We start from the raw sequence: 16,683 nt of genomic DNA, 5'->3' as shown, positions 1-16,683 counted from the left end.
CAAATTAACAAAACGTGTCTACGTTCAGTTCTGCGTTTCAATTCTTTACTCCGAAAAACATACAAATCTTTCCCTTTCATTTACAATACCACACGGTCAAAAAACTTTTTCTGCTTCCTACTCAGCAACACCTGAGTCCATTCATCACCTTAATTACATAACCTTTGACCATCACAAAAATGAAGAGTGGTAGGAGGCTAACCCAAAACAAAACTAAATTAACACATTTGTTCAAATTTTCTGAATACATTGAAAGTGATATCTGTAAAACACTGAACATAATTTCTTTTGTACTTGCATAGGGTAAATAAACATAAAAACATGACAAGTTTTGCATTTTGTTACATATTAAGAAACTTCACAACTTTTATGAAAATGGAGTTTATACAGCAATGTGCTCCATATAATAGGGCAGACATTACTTTTTGTTTGTCATATGACAATAGAATTCTACATATCCGATACTGCTTCTTTAAATTACTTCTGCTCCTTTTTCCATTAGTTGCTAATATCAATTAAATCAATTAAAAGAAAACTGGCAACCAGCCAACATGAGGGGAATCACTGAAATAATTAGTATGACAACAAATTGACTTGCTCAGGTCAAAATAGCCACTCAAAAACATGCTGGCAGCAGGAGATTAAGATGTGCCAGATACCTACATTTGTGGACAGATTTGATGGTCTTTCCATTAAAGAAAGAAAAACTCACAATGGTCAATGAAAAAAAAAAAGTGAAACTGACAAAAGTGACAATAAATAGTGTTCACTGACTAATGTACATTAGACATTGCTTTTGAATTGTTGTTCAACAGAATCATTAAACAAAATTAAACTAATGACACCAGCCTGGACAAACATGATAGGGCCCTCAATACATATGTATATTAGAAAAGAAAAGAAAAAAAGTGAGAACACTTCTCTCCAAAAGTATAACATTGTGGCCAGTTTTTTTTTATTTTTGCTGTAGACCGCAAACATTTGGGTTTGACATCAAAAGATGAATATGGGACCAAATATCAACATTTCATGATTTACTTCCAGGCATTTACATCTGGATCAGATGCACAACTCAGAAGATAGCATAATATGTATCAAAACACAATTGACAGGTGTTTGTTGTTACCCAGTTGTCTCCTATTACACTTATGACTCAGAACAATAAATAGAGCTGAACGTCCTGTCTCAGCTGGGGTTTGCCTGTGAAGAAGTGACCAACATGAAAACCAGAGGGCTGCCTATGGGTGAAAAACAAACAATTGTAAAGCTGAGAGAAGATGTGGAATCAATCAGTCATTACATAAACACTGGCTATAGCCAGTACAACCATCTGCAATGTCCTGAAGAATAAAGTGGTGCTCTGAGTAACAGATGTTGATTGAATGGGTAGAAAACATTGGCAGTTAACAGAAATATTGTGAGAGCTTTAAAGAAGAACCTTTAAACAACTGTTAACAACATCAGCAAGGAAAGGTTGAAATTTGAAGAACCACTCTGCTCATTATCCCATTATTTTCTCCTGGGACGGGCTCATTAATCTTAATGAGGATGGGGATGATGTAACACATGATGGCAGCAGCAAAATGAACTCAGAAGTCCACAGAAGCAGTTTGCCTGTCAACTTAAAGAAGGATTCAACTAAGCTGATTGGACAAACTTTTATCATGCAGTGGGATAATGACCCCAAACACACTGCCGGAACAACACAACAGTTCCCCCCGGGGAAGAAGTGGAAGGTTTTAGTGGCCAAGTCAATCACCAGATTTAAACCCCATAGACCATACATTTTACCGGCTGACGAGACTGAAGGGACGAGCCCCCAAAAACAAACAAGGGAAAGAGTTTAACCCTGAAAGCCTGCAAATGCAAACATTTGGTGATGGATGTCAATGAGTCACAGGCTTGATGCTGTCATTGCACACAAAGGATTTGCAACGATATCAAGTTGAAATCTGTTTTAAATCTCTGTTCCAACACTTTTGCTCACCTCAAACTTGTGTTTTGTTACAAATATGCTATTTTCTGAGCTGTGCATCAGATCCAGATGTAAATACCTGGAAATAAATGATGAAATGTTGATATTTTGTGTAGTGTCCCTTTTTGCGTACCAAAAACAGTCACTAGCGGTTGCCAGTTTTACTTGTTGTGATACATGCAATAAATGCAAATGTCCAAAACTGTTTCCATTGAGTAACTTTATTCTACTCACACTTTGTTTCCAATTTAACAAAATGTGTCCACGTTGTCCAGTTCTGCGTTTCAATCTTTTACTCCAAAAATCATAGGCTACAAATCTTTCCTTTTCATTTACAATACCACACGGTCAAAAAACTCTGCTTCCTACTCAGCAACACCTGAGTCCATTCATCACCTTAATTACATAACCTTTGACCATCATAAAAATGGAGAGTCCCACCACTCCCCCAAGTGGTAGGAGGCTAACCCAAAAACAAAACATATCCAAATCAATCAAACCCAACACAAATGGCTCTTACATTTTGTCTCATATAAATCTTTTGATGTCAAACCCAAATGTTTGCAGTTTACAGCAAAAATGAACTGGCCTTACTGCTCCAATACCTTAGAAAGGGGAGTTTCTATTCATTAAGATAAAATAAAATGTATAAATTGGGTGAGAAAAAGGGTAACTTTTAAATACCAGTCTATTTTCAGGCTTCTAATCTTAAATGTGCCCCTGTAGGGGGCTCTGGTAGTCATTCCTGTGTATTATTTCACTTGTAAGGTTTTACAGAGATACATTACAACTGCACTAATTACAAAACCTCTACATCAAATACAATACTTAAAAACGTGTATTAGTTAATTTACAAAAAAAACTTTGTTTTCCAAATATTAATTTTAGAGTATGATAAAGTGCCATATAGGGACATCAAACCTTATAACTCCTGACAGGTGCTGGCGTTGGGCGTTTTTCCATCTTTGTCTCTCCTTCAATTTCTGTACATTTCTGTGTACAACAGTGCTGAGTGTGAGATTTAAATGGAAAAGATGGAGATTTAAAAGATGGAGATTTAAATTTCCCTAAGAGAACCTGCCAAAGGGATTAATGAAGTCATCTACCTATGATTGAGTCATCCATTAATCAGAAATCAGAACGTTTGTAGCATGTCAGTAATAATGTCAATGTAATTTAGGAAAAAATATTTCTAATTCCGTTTCTATAAATTGTGTTTGGCATGATAAAGCCCAGAAAATGACACCCATGTTGGGTCACACAATATTAAATATAATGGTATTTGATTGAATCTGCTCACAGCATCCATAGTCCACATCACTGGTCTTAAAACTTTAAGTGTCTGTCAGAAACTGATTTATATATGATGAATTTGAACTTGAGTTGCTTACACAACCATTTAGAACCTGCGTTTTATTATTCAAGTGAAGAATGTCTTTGTAACATGGCGAACTGTAGCAGAGTGGACTGCTATCAATGCAGTTGCACGTGTCGCCCCCTAGTGGCTCATCACAATTGAACACCGTCAGCTGTTACATAATTGAGCGCGTGCGTAATCCTTGTTGGTCATGGGGTTATGTGTATCCTGGCGAATAATCCAACAGGGGGTTGACTGTGAAAAGTCAACCAAGACTGGAAGAAAACACAAACAAAAACTTGCTTGACTACATTAGGAACAAAGAACAAAGATAAAACATTCCAGCTGACCTTTTGGACAGGTGTGTCACTTACTGTAAATCAAAATGTGTAATCAGAGACATCACAAGAACTAGGCACATTCCATATATATATATATATATATATATATATATATATATATATATATATATATATATATATATATATATATATTATATATATATATATATATATATATATATATATATATATATATATATATATATATATATATATATATATATATATAAACACACACATGCAGGGGAGGGGTAAAAAAAGTAAAAAGTAAAAAATACATATAGTTAGGGAATATAGACAGTATATAAAGTACATTGCAATGGAAATAAAGTAGTGCAAAAGACAAAAAAGACAAAAAACAGTGCAAAAACAGGTAGAATGTGTGTGAGGTAGACAGACAGATATTGTATATATATATATATATATATATATATATATATATATATATATATATATATATATATATATATATATATATATATATATATATATATATATATATATATATATATATATATGTACATATATATAACTATAACTATATTATATTTATTAATTTGTAGGTTTTAAATACATGTGATGTACAATTTGTTAATGATATAAGGGAGCCCTCCACTCTCAGCCAGTAAATAATTGAGTGTTCCCACTCCTCCTCCTCTTCCTCCTCCTCGTCACCATCAGATCAGGCTGTCATGCAGCATCCTTGGTACGTGCACAGCCACACTCCTCTCATGGCAACACTGTACACAAGTGAGCCGAGTTCAACCACTCCAGGCCGGAGGGGTAGCGCACTGCACCGTCAATCCGGATTTAAACTCAGTTAAACCCGCTTTAGTGGCATCTGTCGCGCTACAAGGCGTCTAATCAGGGATAAAGAAACTATTCTCGCAGAGATACGTGTACTTAATGGCGGAGCAGGAAAGGAAACTGTTAACTTTGTAATGGTTCATTCCTGTTGTACGACGTGCAGAACTGAACGCACCGCACCCCAACTACAACCCAGGAGATCAGCCGAACGTGCTGGTCTGGAACATCCCGCCTCCCGGAGACGTTCATTGGTCAATTACCCCGAATGGGCGGGGCGTCGAACGTAAACTCTGAAGCTGATTGGCTGAACATTTATGGCATTTTTTTTTAAATTTGCATAACCAGGTCGGGTTGCAGATGCAGGGGAGTGGGCAGGGTAGGGGTAGTTCAAGTGAACTGAACTTCTGCGTCGGTGTAGGGTACATTATATTCTTATATGCATCTAACTTTAATCACGCGCTGAGATTTCTTTCAAAGAAAAAAAATTATATTTTTGATATTTGGATATATGGTAGACAGGAATCTTTGAACGGAAACCAAGTAATTTTTTTAAAGCTAAAAATAATTTAAAAAGAAAACTTGAGACTGGTAAGTAGCTGCTTTATTTTTCACAATTCTTTAATGTATGTCAGTATAATGATTAGGTCACATCCAGCATGTCTTTGGATTTAATTGTACTGTAATTGTATTGAAAGTTATCTGATTTTTATTTGGGAACTTTAAAATGGGGAGCATTATAATGTATCACATTATGATATCTTTAGTGTAGGTTACTGCTTAATCCATACCATATACAGTCTATGATCCATGCATCATGCACAGGAAGGGAAATATGATTTCTAATTATGTAGCTGTCAATGAGAGTGCTGTGGCACTATAATAAATCAGATTTGATGACTGCTGTTACCTTTTATATAATGTATATTAATTTATTTTCTTTATTTATTATTTTTTTATGTTTAATGGCGAAGTCTTTGTTTGTCTTTTCACAGACTGCACGTTTTAAAACTTGTCATCATCGTGATGCCTGATGTCCAAAAGCAGGAAAGCCACTGACTAACGCACATTGTGCCGGTTGCCAGTTCCACTGTGCGTGTGACAGCGGCTAACCTGGTTTTGGGGAAACCTCTCAGCCTGGATCGTCTTCAACCAGACGGACAGCAATCTCCACACATTTCTCCATAATGTTCAGTGCACGCCGCTGGGAAAGGCCTGATCCATATGCATGCCCTCCCAGTGGTCTGCACTTGTGCTGGAGCCAACTTTCTGCCATGTCCGCATACCTTATTTAGGACCGGTGTCTTTTGCGTTGCCTCCTAACCGGGTTGCCCCGCCTTTTGAGGCTATTGGTGAGTTTTGTTTCAGTTTCTGTTTCATCTGTGGGGTTAAGAGCAATCTTAATTTCAGTACTTTCTAGTCTGAAGACGGTAAAGGATTTTTGAAGAGGTTCTCAGGGGCCCTCTTGACAGAATTCGTCTTTTATAAATCCACTTAATCAAAACTTTATTTGGTGGATATGTAACTCATGTATTACAATACAGTGCTGAACTCTATATGCAATGTGTTTTCTTTTTTTCTTTCTTTTTTTCCTTTGTAAGAACATAAAATGATCAGTAAAGTTTATCCTCAAATCAGTTGTGATGTCTCTGTTGATTTCTATCGTGGAATGCGTTTCTTTTTAGGCTGAGGGTGTTTCACTCCCATCTGTCCAAAATGACTCACTGACACAAGGGAATAGATAAATAGATAAATGCAGTGCATGTCGGACTCATTAACTTTGTTCCCGGTCATCACTGTTGTGTGGGACGTCCAGACTCTCACTCTCAAGCCAAAGCCAATGCAATTCTTTCCCACGCATCAGTGCATACTGTAAATGCATATTGATCGTTTTTCATCCAAAAAGTAGTCAAATGCTTAGTTTTTCATCCCTTCCAAGGTAGATTTTCATGGGGTTTGCGTGAAGCGCCGTTGAATGATCAGAAATAATTCCCTCAGGACAACATCCTGAAAAGTCATTATCTGCTAATGTGACATTGTGAGATTGGACTCTTTTTTTCGTGGACAGTGTCTGAAAAAACATACCAAAAGTTATCTTTGGAATCTAAACACAGGGGAAAGTGAATGTAAAAGAAGATTTTTTTCATGAACAACCTTACTATTATCATTATTTTAAGATAACCATGAGTCACATGATGTCAAGGTTTCCAGTTATGAAGGCGCAAGTGTGGTAGTTCCCAAATCCACCTGTAGGTGTCAGTGTAACACAAGGTTTTGGGCTCGTGCAGACAGTGGGAACAAAACAAGGATTTGAAGCTTATCTAACTCCTGTAAAGCCAGACAGATCTAAATCTTCTCAGCAAAAGCCAATTGTACATAATTAATCATTATATCAACACTGGCAGCCTCTCCTTGATTGTAAGATGTGGTCAGAACAGTTATCAACATTGGCATAAGTGGTAGTTTGAGTACAGAGCCATGGAGACAGAAAAAACATCACCAGATATGTGCTTTACTTGGAATTTTTACCTGCCAAGTTTCAGCAGATGGGTGTATTTTTAGGAGCCTACGGGGAAACAGTCTGGGGTCAGGCAGAGCGCCACAGAGGCTCGCGTCACTCTTGTGTGACGGCCAGCATATTTACTCTCTGGGGTTACCAAACAGGAAAGGGGCGGGGGGACAAAAATGTTGTGTAAAAGCTAAGTGGTTTTGTATTTATTTTACACCATGCCTATTCACAATCCCAGATGACCATCTGAAAAGAGACAGTAAGTTCCTTGGTTTTCAGTTTGAAAAAGAAAAAGAAAAAAAGAAGCACAGATTCACGTGTTGTTCTGCAAGCAGAACATGGTGGTCGAAAAAAAGAAAGCCAACTCAATAATAAACCAATAGCACAAGCATTACATGAAGTTTGATATGGTACATTTATAGCCTTGTTGATTGCTATTTATCCGTATCAAAAGCCTCCAGGTCGCAGTGCACTTGTGCCTTTGTCACCACTTCTGGTCTGTGTATCGTCCCATCAGTAACAGCTGCCGCTGTGATGCCCGGATGTTTGCCACATTTACCTCTGTATCCATGGGTGCACTTTGTGAGCTGCCAACCAGCCATCTGTAAAAAGTAGATTTAAAATGCCCAGTAATCCCCATATGACATCCCAGGACCCACTGTAGCAAAAGCAGCAAGAAGAACATCAATATTTCAGTACCTGTAATGTATTCATAATGTATGACACGTAGGAGCTTCATGGTACTGTCATTTTTAGCAAGCAGGCTCATGTGAGTAAATTATTTACCACAGGGTTTTCCGGATGCCCTGCTCTTCCACTCCCTGTTACCTCATATGAACAAGGGGGATTACAAAAGAAAGTAATACAAATAAAGAAGTCACTCAACAAAAGATTATCTAAAACACAATGCACGTTTTATTATATTTAAATACATAGTCATAATCTCTATAAGGTCAAAGTTTCCTAAATATTTTTACATTTCATACAGATACATAAAGTTTTTATAGTAGCAAAACTGTAAATATTTGTCACATATATACAGAATGCAAATGGCAGATTGAATAAGGAATGAATGGGTTACAAAATGGTTAAATTAGAGGTGATGTTGACAGAACAGTGATCAACTTTCCCGTGGCCCTGTGGTCCATGTTTTATCTCCATGACGACTCTCGGGATGTCAGGACTGCAAGACACACAAAAATAAGTAGGGATGATGATCCCTTTGTCTCGTAAAAACATTTTTCATCTAAGAAACAACACCAGAGTGGAGGAACACAGTCTGATACAAGTCCAGTCACTGGGTTTGTTCCTCTCTCTACAGACTCTGTGTATTTTTGAGAAGAGTATTGCTGTCAGAATAGTATGTTGGGACAGAAGTGTTTTTATTTTCCAGCACACTAAAGTCCTAGGTTTTCAAAACAAGAGGAATTTGTATAACCTCTCAAAGAAAATAGCAGACTGAAAATGGTAAGAGGGGTTTACTTAAACATACTTTGACCTGTCAGCATTAGTATTGTGACTCATGTGCAGAATAATGAGATATAAAGGGGTTCACAGTCCCTTAAATTTCAGCTAAGATTGTTCAAATGGTCATTTATTGATAACAGCAATGGAAATGATTTGTTGGATATTGGTTATCAGGACTTCCAGTAACGAAGGAACTCTAGTGTGCAGTAAAATGAGGCACAATGCAAGTTGCGACAGGTCAAATGACGGATGCAAAAGAACCAGGCGCATCCAGACCAGAGGAGGAAAAGACAAGCATCTGAAAAAAACATGCACCCGTGGCTCTACTTTTGAAATGTATCTTTTATAAATAAAGACTTTGACGAGTAAACACTCCCAAAATAGGTTTTCAACTGGGGAGGGAGGAAAACAAAAAGAACAAAAAGATACATTTCTCTGTAGGCACACGACGCCTGGGGCTTAACACAGGAGAATGGGACAGTGCAATACATTTTGCAGAGCCTTATGTAAGAGACTCTTGCTCTTTGGAAGTCGAGCATCAACAAAGCACAAGGCATTGTACAGATGCCTGCACATATAAATTATATCCATACATGAAAGGCAAGTAGAAATGACATTTGTCTCACATTGTTTCTTATCACAGTATAAAAGAAAGCACACAATCAGAACATCTTCTGCAGGAATTGCCAGCGTGATCAATGTATTGTATTGAAATCTGGTGACAAGCAGATGATAGCTGGCAGTTACAGATTTGAAAGGGGGAAGGCCACTCTGAATTATGGGAGGGTTACTGGCATCACATTACAAGAAACATTAAAGTCAAACAAAAGTAATTGATTAGTCCAGAAGCAAAATGTAAGAGAGGAGGCCAGGGAATAGGCAGAACACGAACGGATAAATAAACCTCAAGGAATTGAAGCATAAAAGGGATGTGAGACAGATTAGACTGTGAAATGTTGAAGATTTCTTCAACTGTACAAAGGTAAGGATAAAAACCAGCAGGAGACAGAGACAAGTTAAAAAAAAGGGTCGTTTTTCAGCCATTCAAAGTTGAGCACAGAGAAGTTGGGAAGTATGAAGAGCCTCCAGCGTACAGATGCTTCCACAACCCAACACCAAAAACAACAGCTGCAGCCTTAAACCCAGTCAAGCTGGAATAGAAAATACGGGGGCAAGGAGCTCTGGGACCAGGGGTAGACAGAGCAGGAGACGTGGGAAGCAGCAGGGTCTCACACATACACACCCTCAGGGTTGAGACTGGACACTAGAGGGTTTTGTAGATTTCGCGGGTGTCCCAGGAACTGTTTGGCAGTAGGGCGAGGAGGAGAGTCCACCGGGGTTAAACTGCGGCCTGATGGAAAGAGAGAAAGAAACGCCTTAAGTGGACAAGTCATCATTTTCGAACAGCAAAACACAAAATTGTCAGTTTCCATACTACCATTTATATAGCCTTCTTGCAGAAACTGTGCCATTTCCAACTGCTCCTGCAGATCTGTACGTGAGTGGGTATGTGCTGGCAGGACAGCTGCCTGCTGAATAAACTGCTGCAGGTTACACTGCCTCAGCTCCTTATTCAACTCCTCCAGCTCCTCTTGTTTGGCCTGGGATGGAAAAAAGACGTTTGGATCAGGAATAAAAACCAAGGATGATGCAGAGCCAAAAACAGTCAACACAGACTCACTGAAGACTAATAACAAGTATAGCTATACATGAAAGATGATTTTGCAAGCCACATCTCTAAACTCCAGAAAAGAGCTGTAAGAATAATAAATAAAGTTTCTTATCGTGACACTACTAATAAATTATTTGTAGAGTCATGCTTATTAAAATTCATAGATATTGTATATTTAAAAACATTAGAAATTTTGTTTCGAGTTAAGAATAATAGCCTTCCTGCTTGTTTTCAGCATTTCTTTAAATTAAGAGAAACAAATTATAATTTAAGAAGGCTGTGGGTCTTTGAAAGATGTCGTGTGAGGACTAATGTTAAATATAGATGTGTTTCATTTTTGGGAGTCAAATTATGGAATCAACTTAGTGATGAAGTGAAACTGTGTAAATCTCTGTTGAATTTTTAAAAAATATTGAAAAGTAAAATAATTAAGGATTACAATGCTAAATGATTGGAGTATAATTTGGTTAAGCAGAACAATTTAAAGGGAAATTTCTCTTTTTGTTTCTTTTCATATTGCAGATAATCTGGGTTTTCTGTTGGAAAGTACAGGGTAGGCAAATATAAGCTTTGGCTTCAGCCTATTCCTTTTTCGGTTACAGAGTTTATTATTATTTTTTGTGTGAAACTGATGTGTAAACTTGTATGAAAGTGTTTTGTCATTTACACACACACACACACACACACACACACACACACAGTTTGAATTGCAAATAATGTAATGTAACCGAAATAAACAATTCATTCATTCATTCTCTTAGACGGCTTTCTCGTTGAGATCGTTCGCCAAATTAATGCGACGTTATTAGTTTTTACCACAAGGGGGCGGCAGAGTCAACTACTCAATTCCCAGTGATTGAGAATATTTCCTGTCAGGTTCATTATCAGGCCAGATTACTGCCATAAGCATTTTTCTTTTTCATCCAAGGATATGAGTAAAAGTTACTATCAGGTATAATTAATGAAAATCTGAACTGCAGAACTATTTGAGTGCAGCACTCAACTGTACGCCCACAGGGAGAACTCTTATGCATGCAAATAGGCCAGTCACTGTCTTAATCAACCATCCATTTGCGCTGTGTCTACACACAGTGCAGAAATAAGCAGAAGCGTACTATGCCCCCTCTTGCACTCTGCTGGCATGTGTTCATGTGAAGGTGATGGGGGATAATTGATGTTGGACCGAGGAAGCTTGCTGGAGTAGATCGCACCTGCAGGTCTGCCTCCATTAACCTGATGACAGGAACGCTGTGCTCATCATCACCAACATTTAAACACTATCCTGGCTGCATTGACCGACCAGCTGACTGATGACTGACAGAGACCCCATTCCATCACTATGGGTTTCATCAGTCACGCTGTCGGTGTTAACGTTTCACTTACGGGAAATAAAGGCTTATTATTTCCTCCCAGCAATTACTTACTGGGTGGCAACATGCTTGTGGGGAAATTTAGCACTGATGTGTGCAAACAAAGTCATATGCTCCGGTTTACATAGATCATTTGTAGATAGTTGGAAGATTGCTCTGGGAGTTTATCATACAGAATTCATGTCTACTTCCATCAACAGAGCACTACATCTTTTCAATTCCCACCTACATTCAGACACATACCCATACGTTTGATTGACTGAAAAGCAAATGAGGCTTTAATCATGTTTTAATCAGTCTTCCAGTCACATTTATTTGTGGCAAAACCTTCAACCTCAACTTTCCACAATATTACCGTGATGGTTGAATTAAATGTCTGGTCATTCCTCTGTCTGGATCTTACTCCATGAAAGTCCTGGGTTTCATCTGGCTTATGAGAAAGCTTGAGTCTTGCTTAAAGCTGGGTTATACTTTTATTAAGACACCCAGATCTACTGTATGACAACCACTAAACATAAACAAAATAATCCAATAAAAGGGAAAACGTTTAATCTTTTTTGAAACAAAGAACTACAATATGTATATGTATGTTGATGTAATTTAACATTATTAGTAACAATGTAGTTTACACGTGCATCGTATAAAAGAGGACACTTGTCAAATCAGTGGACATAGACAGACAATATATGAAAACATTATCATGCAGGCGTGAGTTTACAGCATCACATCGTCATTATATCACTGTGAATCAAGTTTCTTTCAGAATTCATTTTCTGATTTTTGAGTGTCTTTATACTGCTGTGATATGTTGCAGGAAGGAGAGGGATATAGTTTACATTAATGCAAAAAACGGGTCTATATTGCACCCATCAAATGACAACTCAAGGGCCGTTGTCAAACTAAAGCCCTTTTTCTAGTACCGTCACCTCTCTCCTTACCTGCAGCAGAGACTCTGCCTTCCCCAGAGCCTTGTCAGTCTCAGATAGGTGCTCCTCCAGCTCTGTCCCGTGCCTCTCCCGGCTCAGTAGCTCTGCCGTCACAGCATCAAGAGACTCCTTAGGCGCGTTGGCTTTGCCCTCTGCCTGGCTCTCCCTCTGGATCTCTTGTTCCAGCTGAGCAGAGCGAACTGAGAACTCATGGAGCCGTCTTCCGCAGTCGTCCAGCTTGGCATGGAGCTCCCCCAGCTTCCTCCTCATTCCCCGCTCATTCTCTATCTCTGCTTGAAGTTCCTCCTCCCAGTACTGCTCATGGGCGAGCTCGGACTGGTTCCTACGCATTGCTTGCTCTAAAGCGTCCATCTCTTCTTGCAAGCGAACATCAGAGACTGGTGAGGGACTTGGGGAGGGATATGGATGTTCCCTGGAATGTGAATCCCTCTCTATGGCTTCTAGCTGATCCTCAATGGTTCTTAGTCGCTCTTGCTGCTGAAGAACTTTCCTAAAGACCTCGTCTTTTGATGGGCCTACGGGTGGTGAAGGAGAAAGGGATGGCACATGAGGGGACACGGGGCTGGGTGAAAGAGATGGGGAGGCTCTTTGCTCTGGAGAGTCCCGAGGAGATCTCTTAAACTGTTTGGTCTTAGTTTTAGGGGAAGTGGATGGCCCCAAGTTAAAGGTAAGGGCTTTCTTAGGCTGATTACGTTGTTTCAAAGGCTCTGGTTCAGGATGCTTGGGCAGTGGAACGGGAGTTGTTCTCTCCTGTTTTGAACTAGGTGAATCACTGGTGCTTGGGCCAGTGCGACGCAGGAAGAACTGAACTTCATTGCCATGCTGGCCCAACTTCGCCAGGGACTGCAGCGGCTTCTCTGTGGCCAGCAGCTGTCTCTCTGTGTCCCTCAGACGCTGGATAAGAACATATCGGCCTGTCTGTCCTGGGGAGCACAGAGAAATAGAAAGTCAGGACAAACACCTACATGCATGAAAACATAGTAAAGCAGAGAAAATCATATTATTATATTAAGTTATGAAATCTCTTGGGATGTTAAACTATAGTATTATATTGTTATATATAATAGTATGGTGATATAATTTGGTTATATGTTATAATATTTTATACAAATTATGTTATATTAGGATATTACTATATTTATTATGCTATATTTATATGATATCATGCTACACCACTCTATATGATAATTACTTATTTGTTCACTTTCGAATCAATATTCTCAATTTATGTACCTATTTTCATCACCTTATTTACACTCAAACACAGCACGCACGCACACACACACACACGCACATATACTGATGCTGTCTTTTGTCATCGTTTGCACTGTATGTTAATAAATTAAAAAAAAAAAAAAAAAAGTAAAGCAGAGAAAAAATGTGCTTTGTTCTGAGCTAGGGCTAGACTTCCCTTTAAAATTTAATTAAATGTGACAATCAACTGCCGTTATTTCATTATTTTTAAGCAGTGAGTGTCCTCATCTTCCTCACCCTGATTCTACACAAGTGATATTGAGAGAGCAGATGCCATCACAAGCATTATAATGATGCTGCTTTGCGTACATTTCTGCTACGGAGGACTGAAAGACAAGGTAACTGCATAAGACTTGCAGAACAAGTGAAAAACGTTCAAATAAACTGAAGTTTCCACAAGGACTTTGAAATTAGGGCAAAACCTCCCCAATGACTTGGCAGGCAGCTCACACATGGAAGGAGGAGAGTGCTAAATCTGGAGTTATGTTGTTCAATGCTGCTGTGACGTGTAGTTTTGAACAAAGCCGGAGGATAGAGAAACAGAGAGCCGGCTCAAATCTAAGCTGACCTGCTGATGATCATGCAGAGGGCTCGATTCGGTTCAGTGGAGAACGAAAAGGTGGAGGAAGAACAGTATCGCTGCAGCCTCATCACGACATGCATTAGTAAACTGGTCCTCATCAAAAATGTGTTTGCCAAGAGCCGTTTTTGAACCAGTGAAGGCTTTTGGATAAACTGTCACACAGAGACAAAAAAGATGCGACACACGACTTCAAAAACCGAGATACTCACCGATGGCCTGTGCCAAAGCAATGACAACATCCTGGCAAGAGGTCTCCTCCGAAAGGCCGCACACCACCCGCACCACTCCATCCACCCACACTTTGAGCTCCATCTGGGACCAGGCAGAACAGGGTGAATGATATGATGGTTCTCTACAGAGATCGGCTCAGCTTGGCTTCACACAGCTTATCATTGCATGCCCTCTGTAAAATTAAAAGGAGAAGAAGACAGAGATGAGAAGTGTGTTAATGGGATGGGCTAAAAGAGTTTTACATCCTAGTTGTGGCAGAGAACATTTATGAATTAGGTAACTACATGTTCCTTGAGGTAATAGAACATAAAAAAAGGAAAAAAAACTTTATGGAGTGAGGTCATTATGTAATCACATGACGCGACTTGTTGATCATGTACAGGACATCCTCGTATGCTAGTCATGTTATGAAATATTAGTTTACACAGCAAACAGTGCTGACGTCAAACATGTCTCGAGCAGAGTTAAAGCATCATAGCTGTCATTTTTCAAGGTTAACACCCGACGGATAAAACATTGTAATATTTTGTTAAGTTCCTAGTGGTTAGTAAAGAGTCCCAACAGCATCCTGTGGACCTGTGAGCATAAATGCCAGTCGGTAACCCAATTAAACGCTCTGCTGCCTTCCTTCAAAGCTGTTATGATAGCTCATTGCTAAGGGGAACTGACGGGAAAAGCTGTGCAAGTCAAGAGTGTCTATGTTTGTGAGACAAGAAACACACGGAAACATAGCAGGAGAGACAGAAAAATGTGTGTGTGTGTGTGTGTGTGTGTGTGTTCAGTTTGACTGGACTCAGCAGGCCCATAACTGGATCCCATTTGACTTCAAAGAGCAGAGCAGCAGGTTTAATGTGAAGAAATATCATTATGCTTAGTCTTGCCCTTTGTCTTCAGTTTAACAGCTAAACCACAAAACGAGGTTATAAATCAGTGCTGTACACATAAAAAGTTATATGCTTCAGGCAGTTTTAGAGTTCTCTCCTGAACTTGGCACAGGAAATTAAAGTTTGTAGCCCAGGTGGCTAAAAGACAACTTCTCAGCGAGTCAGACAGATGGTGTTCTGTTTCTATCTGTCTCTCAGGTTCTCACAAGGAGGGGTTTTACTACAAGCCTCGCCATTATCTCGCCCTTAATTCAGAGTATGGCTTTGCTCCGTTGGCTGCCTATTTGGAGCAGCTTTGGAGGAATGCACTTACTTCATCTTTCAGCCAGAAGAATTCCTGCCTTTCTTAACAAAGCGCATCACCCCACCCCTCCCCTACTGGTGACTTGCCGGCCTGCACCGCCATCACTTCTCCACTGTTTAGATGCCAAACAGAAAGTCTGCTGGGGAGCAATAGACTATCTGATTTGGCAACAACACCATGAAGAACATCGCAACATTACACCACCTACGGAGGGAATGACGGTATGGCATCAAGATTGAACAATATCACAGGAAACAAGCGGGGGATGGTTACGGATGATCACATGTGGCAGGAATCCTTTTGAGTGATCCGAGGAAGGAGGTTACATTTGGAAAGAAGTCTGACATGAAAAGGGAGTGCTTATCTAAATCAAAACCCCTACATTTCAAAACCTCAGGGAAGTCAATACTTTTTTTGAGACAGTACAGTACTCTGTTGCAATACATAATTAAGTCTGGCTGGTTGAGCTACAACAAGACAATATTTCATTTCAGATAGATAAAAACACATTACAAAACTCTAAAAGCCTGAGAGCTTCAAATCTTTTCTCTAATGCATGACACAAGTTAAGAGAAAAAAGGCCCACATAACTGATTTTAACAAAATTCCCATGCAGACCAAAGGTAAAACTAAGTTTCCATGTATCAGATTTTTGTCTTTGATTTGAAAAAAAAACAAAAAAAAACACATCTCCCAGCTCGGAATGTCACTCTCTCGTGATGCTTAGCTCTTGTACCTCTGGCTAATGAAATGTGATAATCTGCACGAACAGGAAACTCAAAGGCCTGTGGGTCTTAGGTTGCTGGATGTTCTTTTTGTCACCAGCACAACAAAACCGACAACCAGACATCTGACCTTCCTGAACCAGTTCATCTTCTGAGCACAGCTAAGAAAGTGCAACCTTTTACCGAACATAAACTCTCGCCAATGATAATAGCTTAGAAGATGTTTACAATATATTCAAAGTCTTTCAATCAAAATATGG

The 16,683-nt window shown here is 39.2% G+C and overlaps 1 protein-coding gene across 2 annotated transcripts in view; it reads right to left on the bottom strand.

Annotated features, from left to right (window-relative positions):
- Positions 1-7,899: 7,899 nt before the first annotated feature.
- rassf7a (Ras association domain family member 7a) overlaps positions 7,900-16,683 on the bottom strand; it is a 31,980-nt gene continuing 23,196 nt past the window's right edge. For both annotated transcript variants that reach the window (XM_061721485.1, XM_061721484.1), the window contains exons 2-6: positions 14,489-14,682; positions 12,434-13,365; positions 9,892-10,054; positions 9,697-9,804; positions 7,900-8,169 (exon numbers count right to left, since the gene is read on the bottom strand). In XM_061721485.1, the coding sequence (XP_061577469.1) occupies positions 8,138-8,169; positions 9,697-9,804; positions 9,892-10,054; positions 12,434-13,365; positions 14,489-14,591 (1,338 nt within the window). In that variant the 5' untranslated portion in view covers positions 14,592-14,682 and the 3' untranslated portion in view covers positions 7,900-8,137. The remainder of the gene's footprint in view (positions 8,170-9,696; positions 9,805-9,891; positions 10,055-12,433; positions 13,366-14,488; positions 14,683-16,683) is intronic.

Source organism: Cololabis saira, chromosome 5, assembly GCF_033807715.1.
Source record: "Cololabis saira isolate AMF1-May2022 chromosome 5, fColSai1.1, whole genome shotgun sequence".
NCBI lineage: Eukaryota > Metazoa > Chordata > Actinopteri > Beloniformes > Belonidae > Cololabis > Cololabis saira.
Note: the sequence above shows the minus strand (reverse complement) of the source record. Positions and strands in the feature narration are given on the sequence as shown.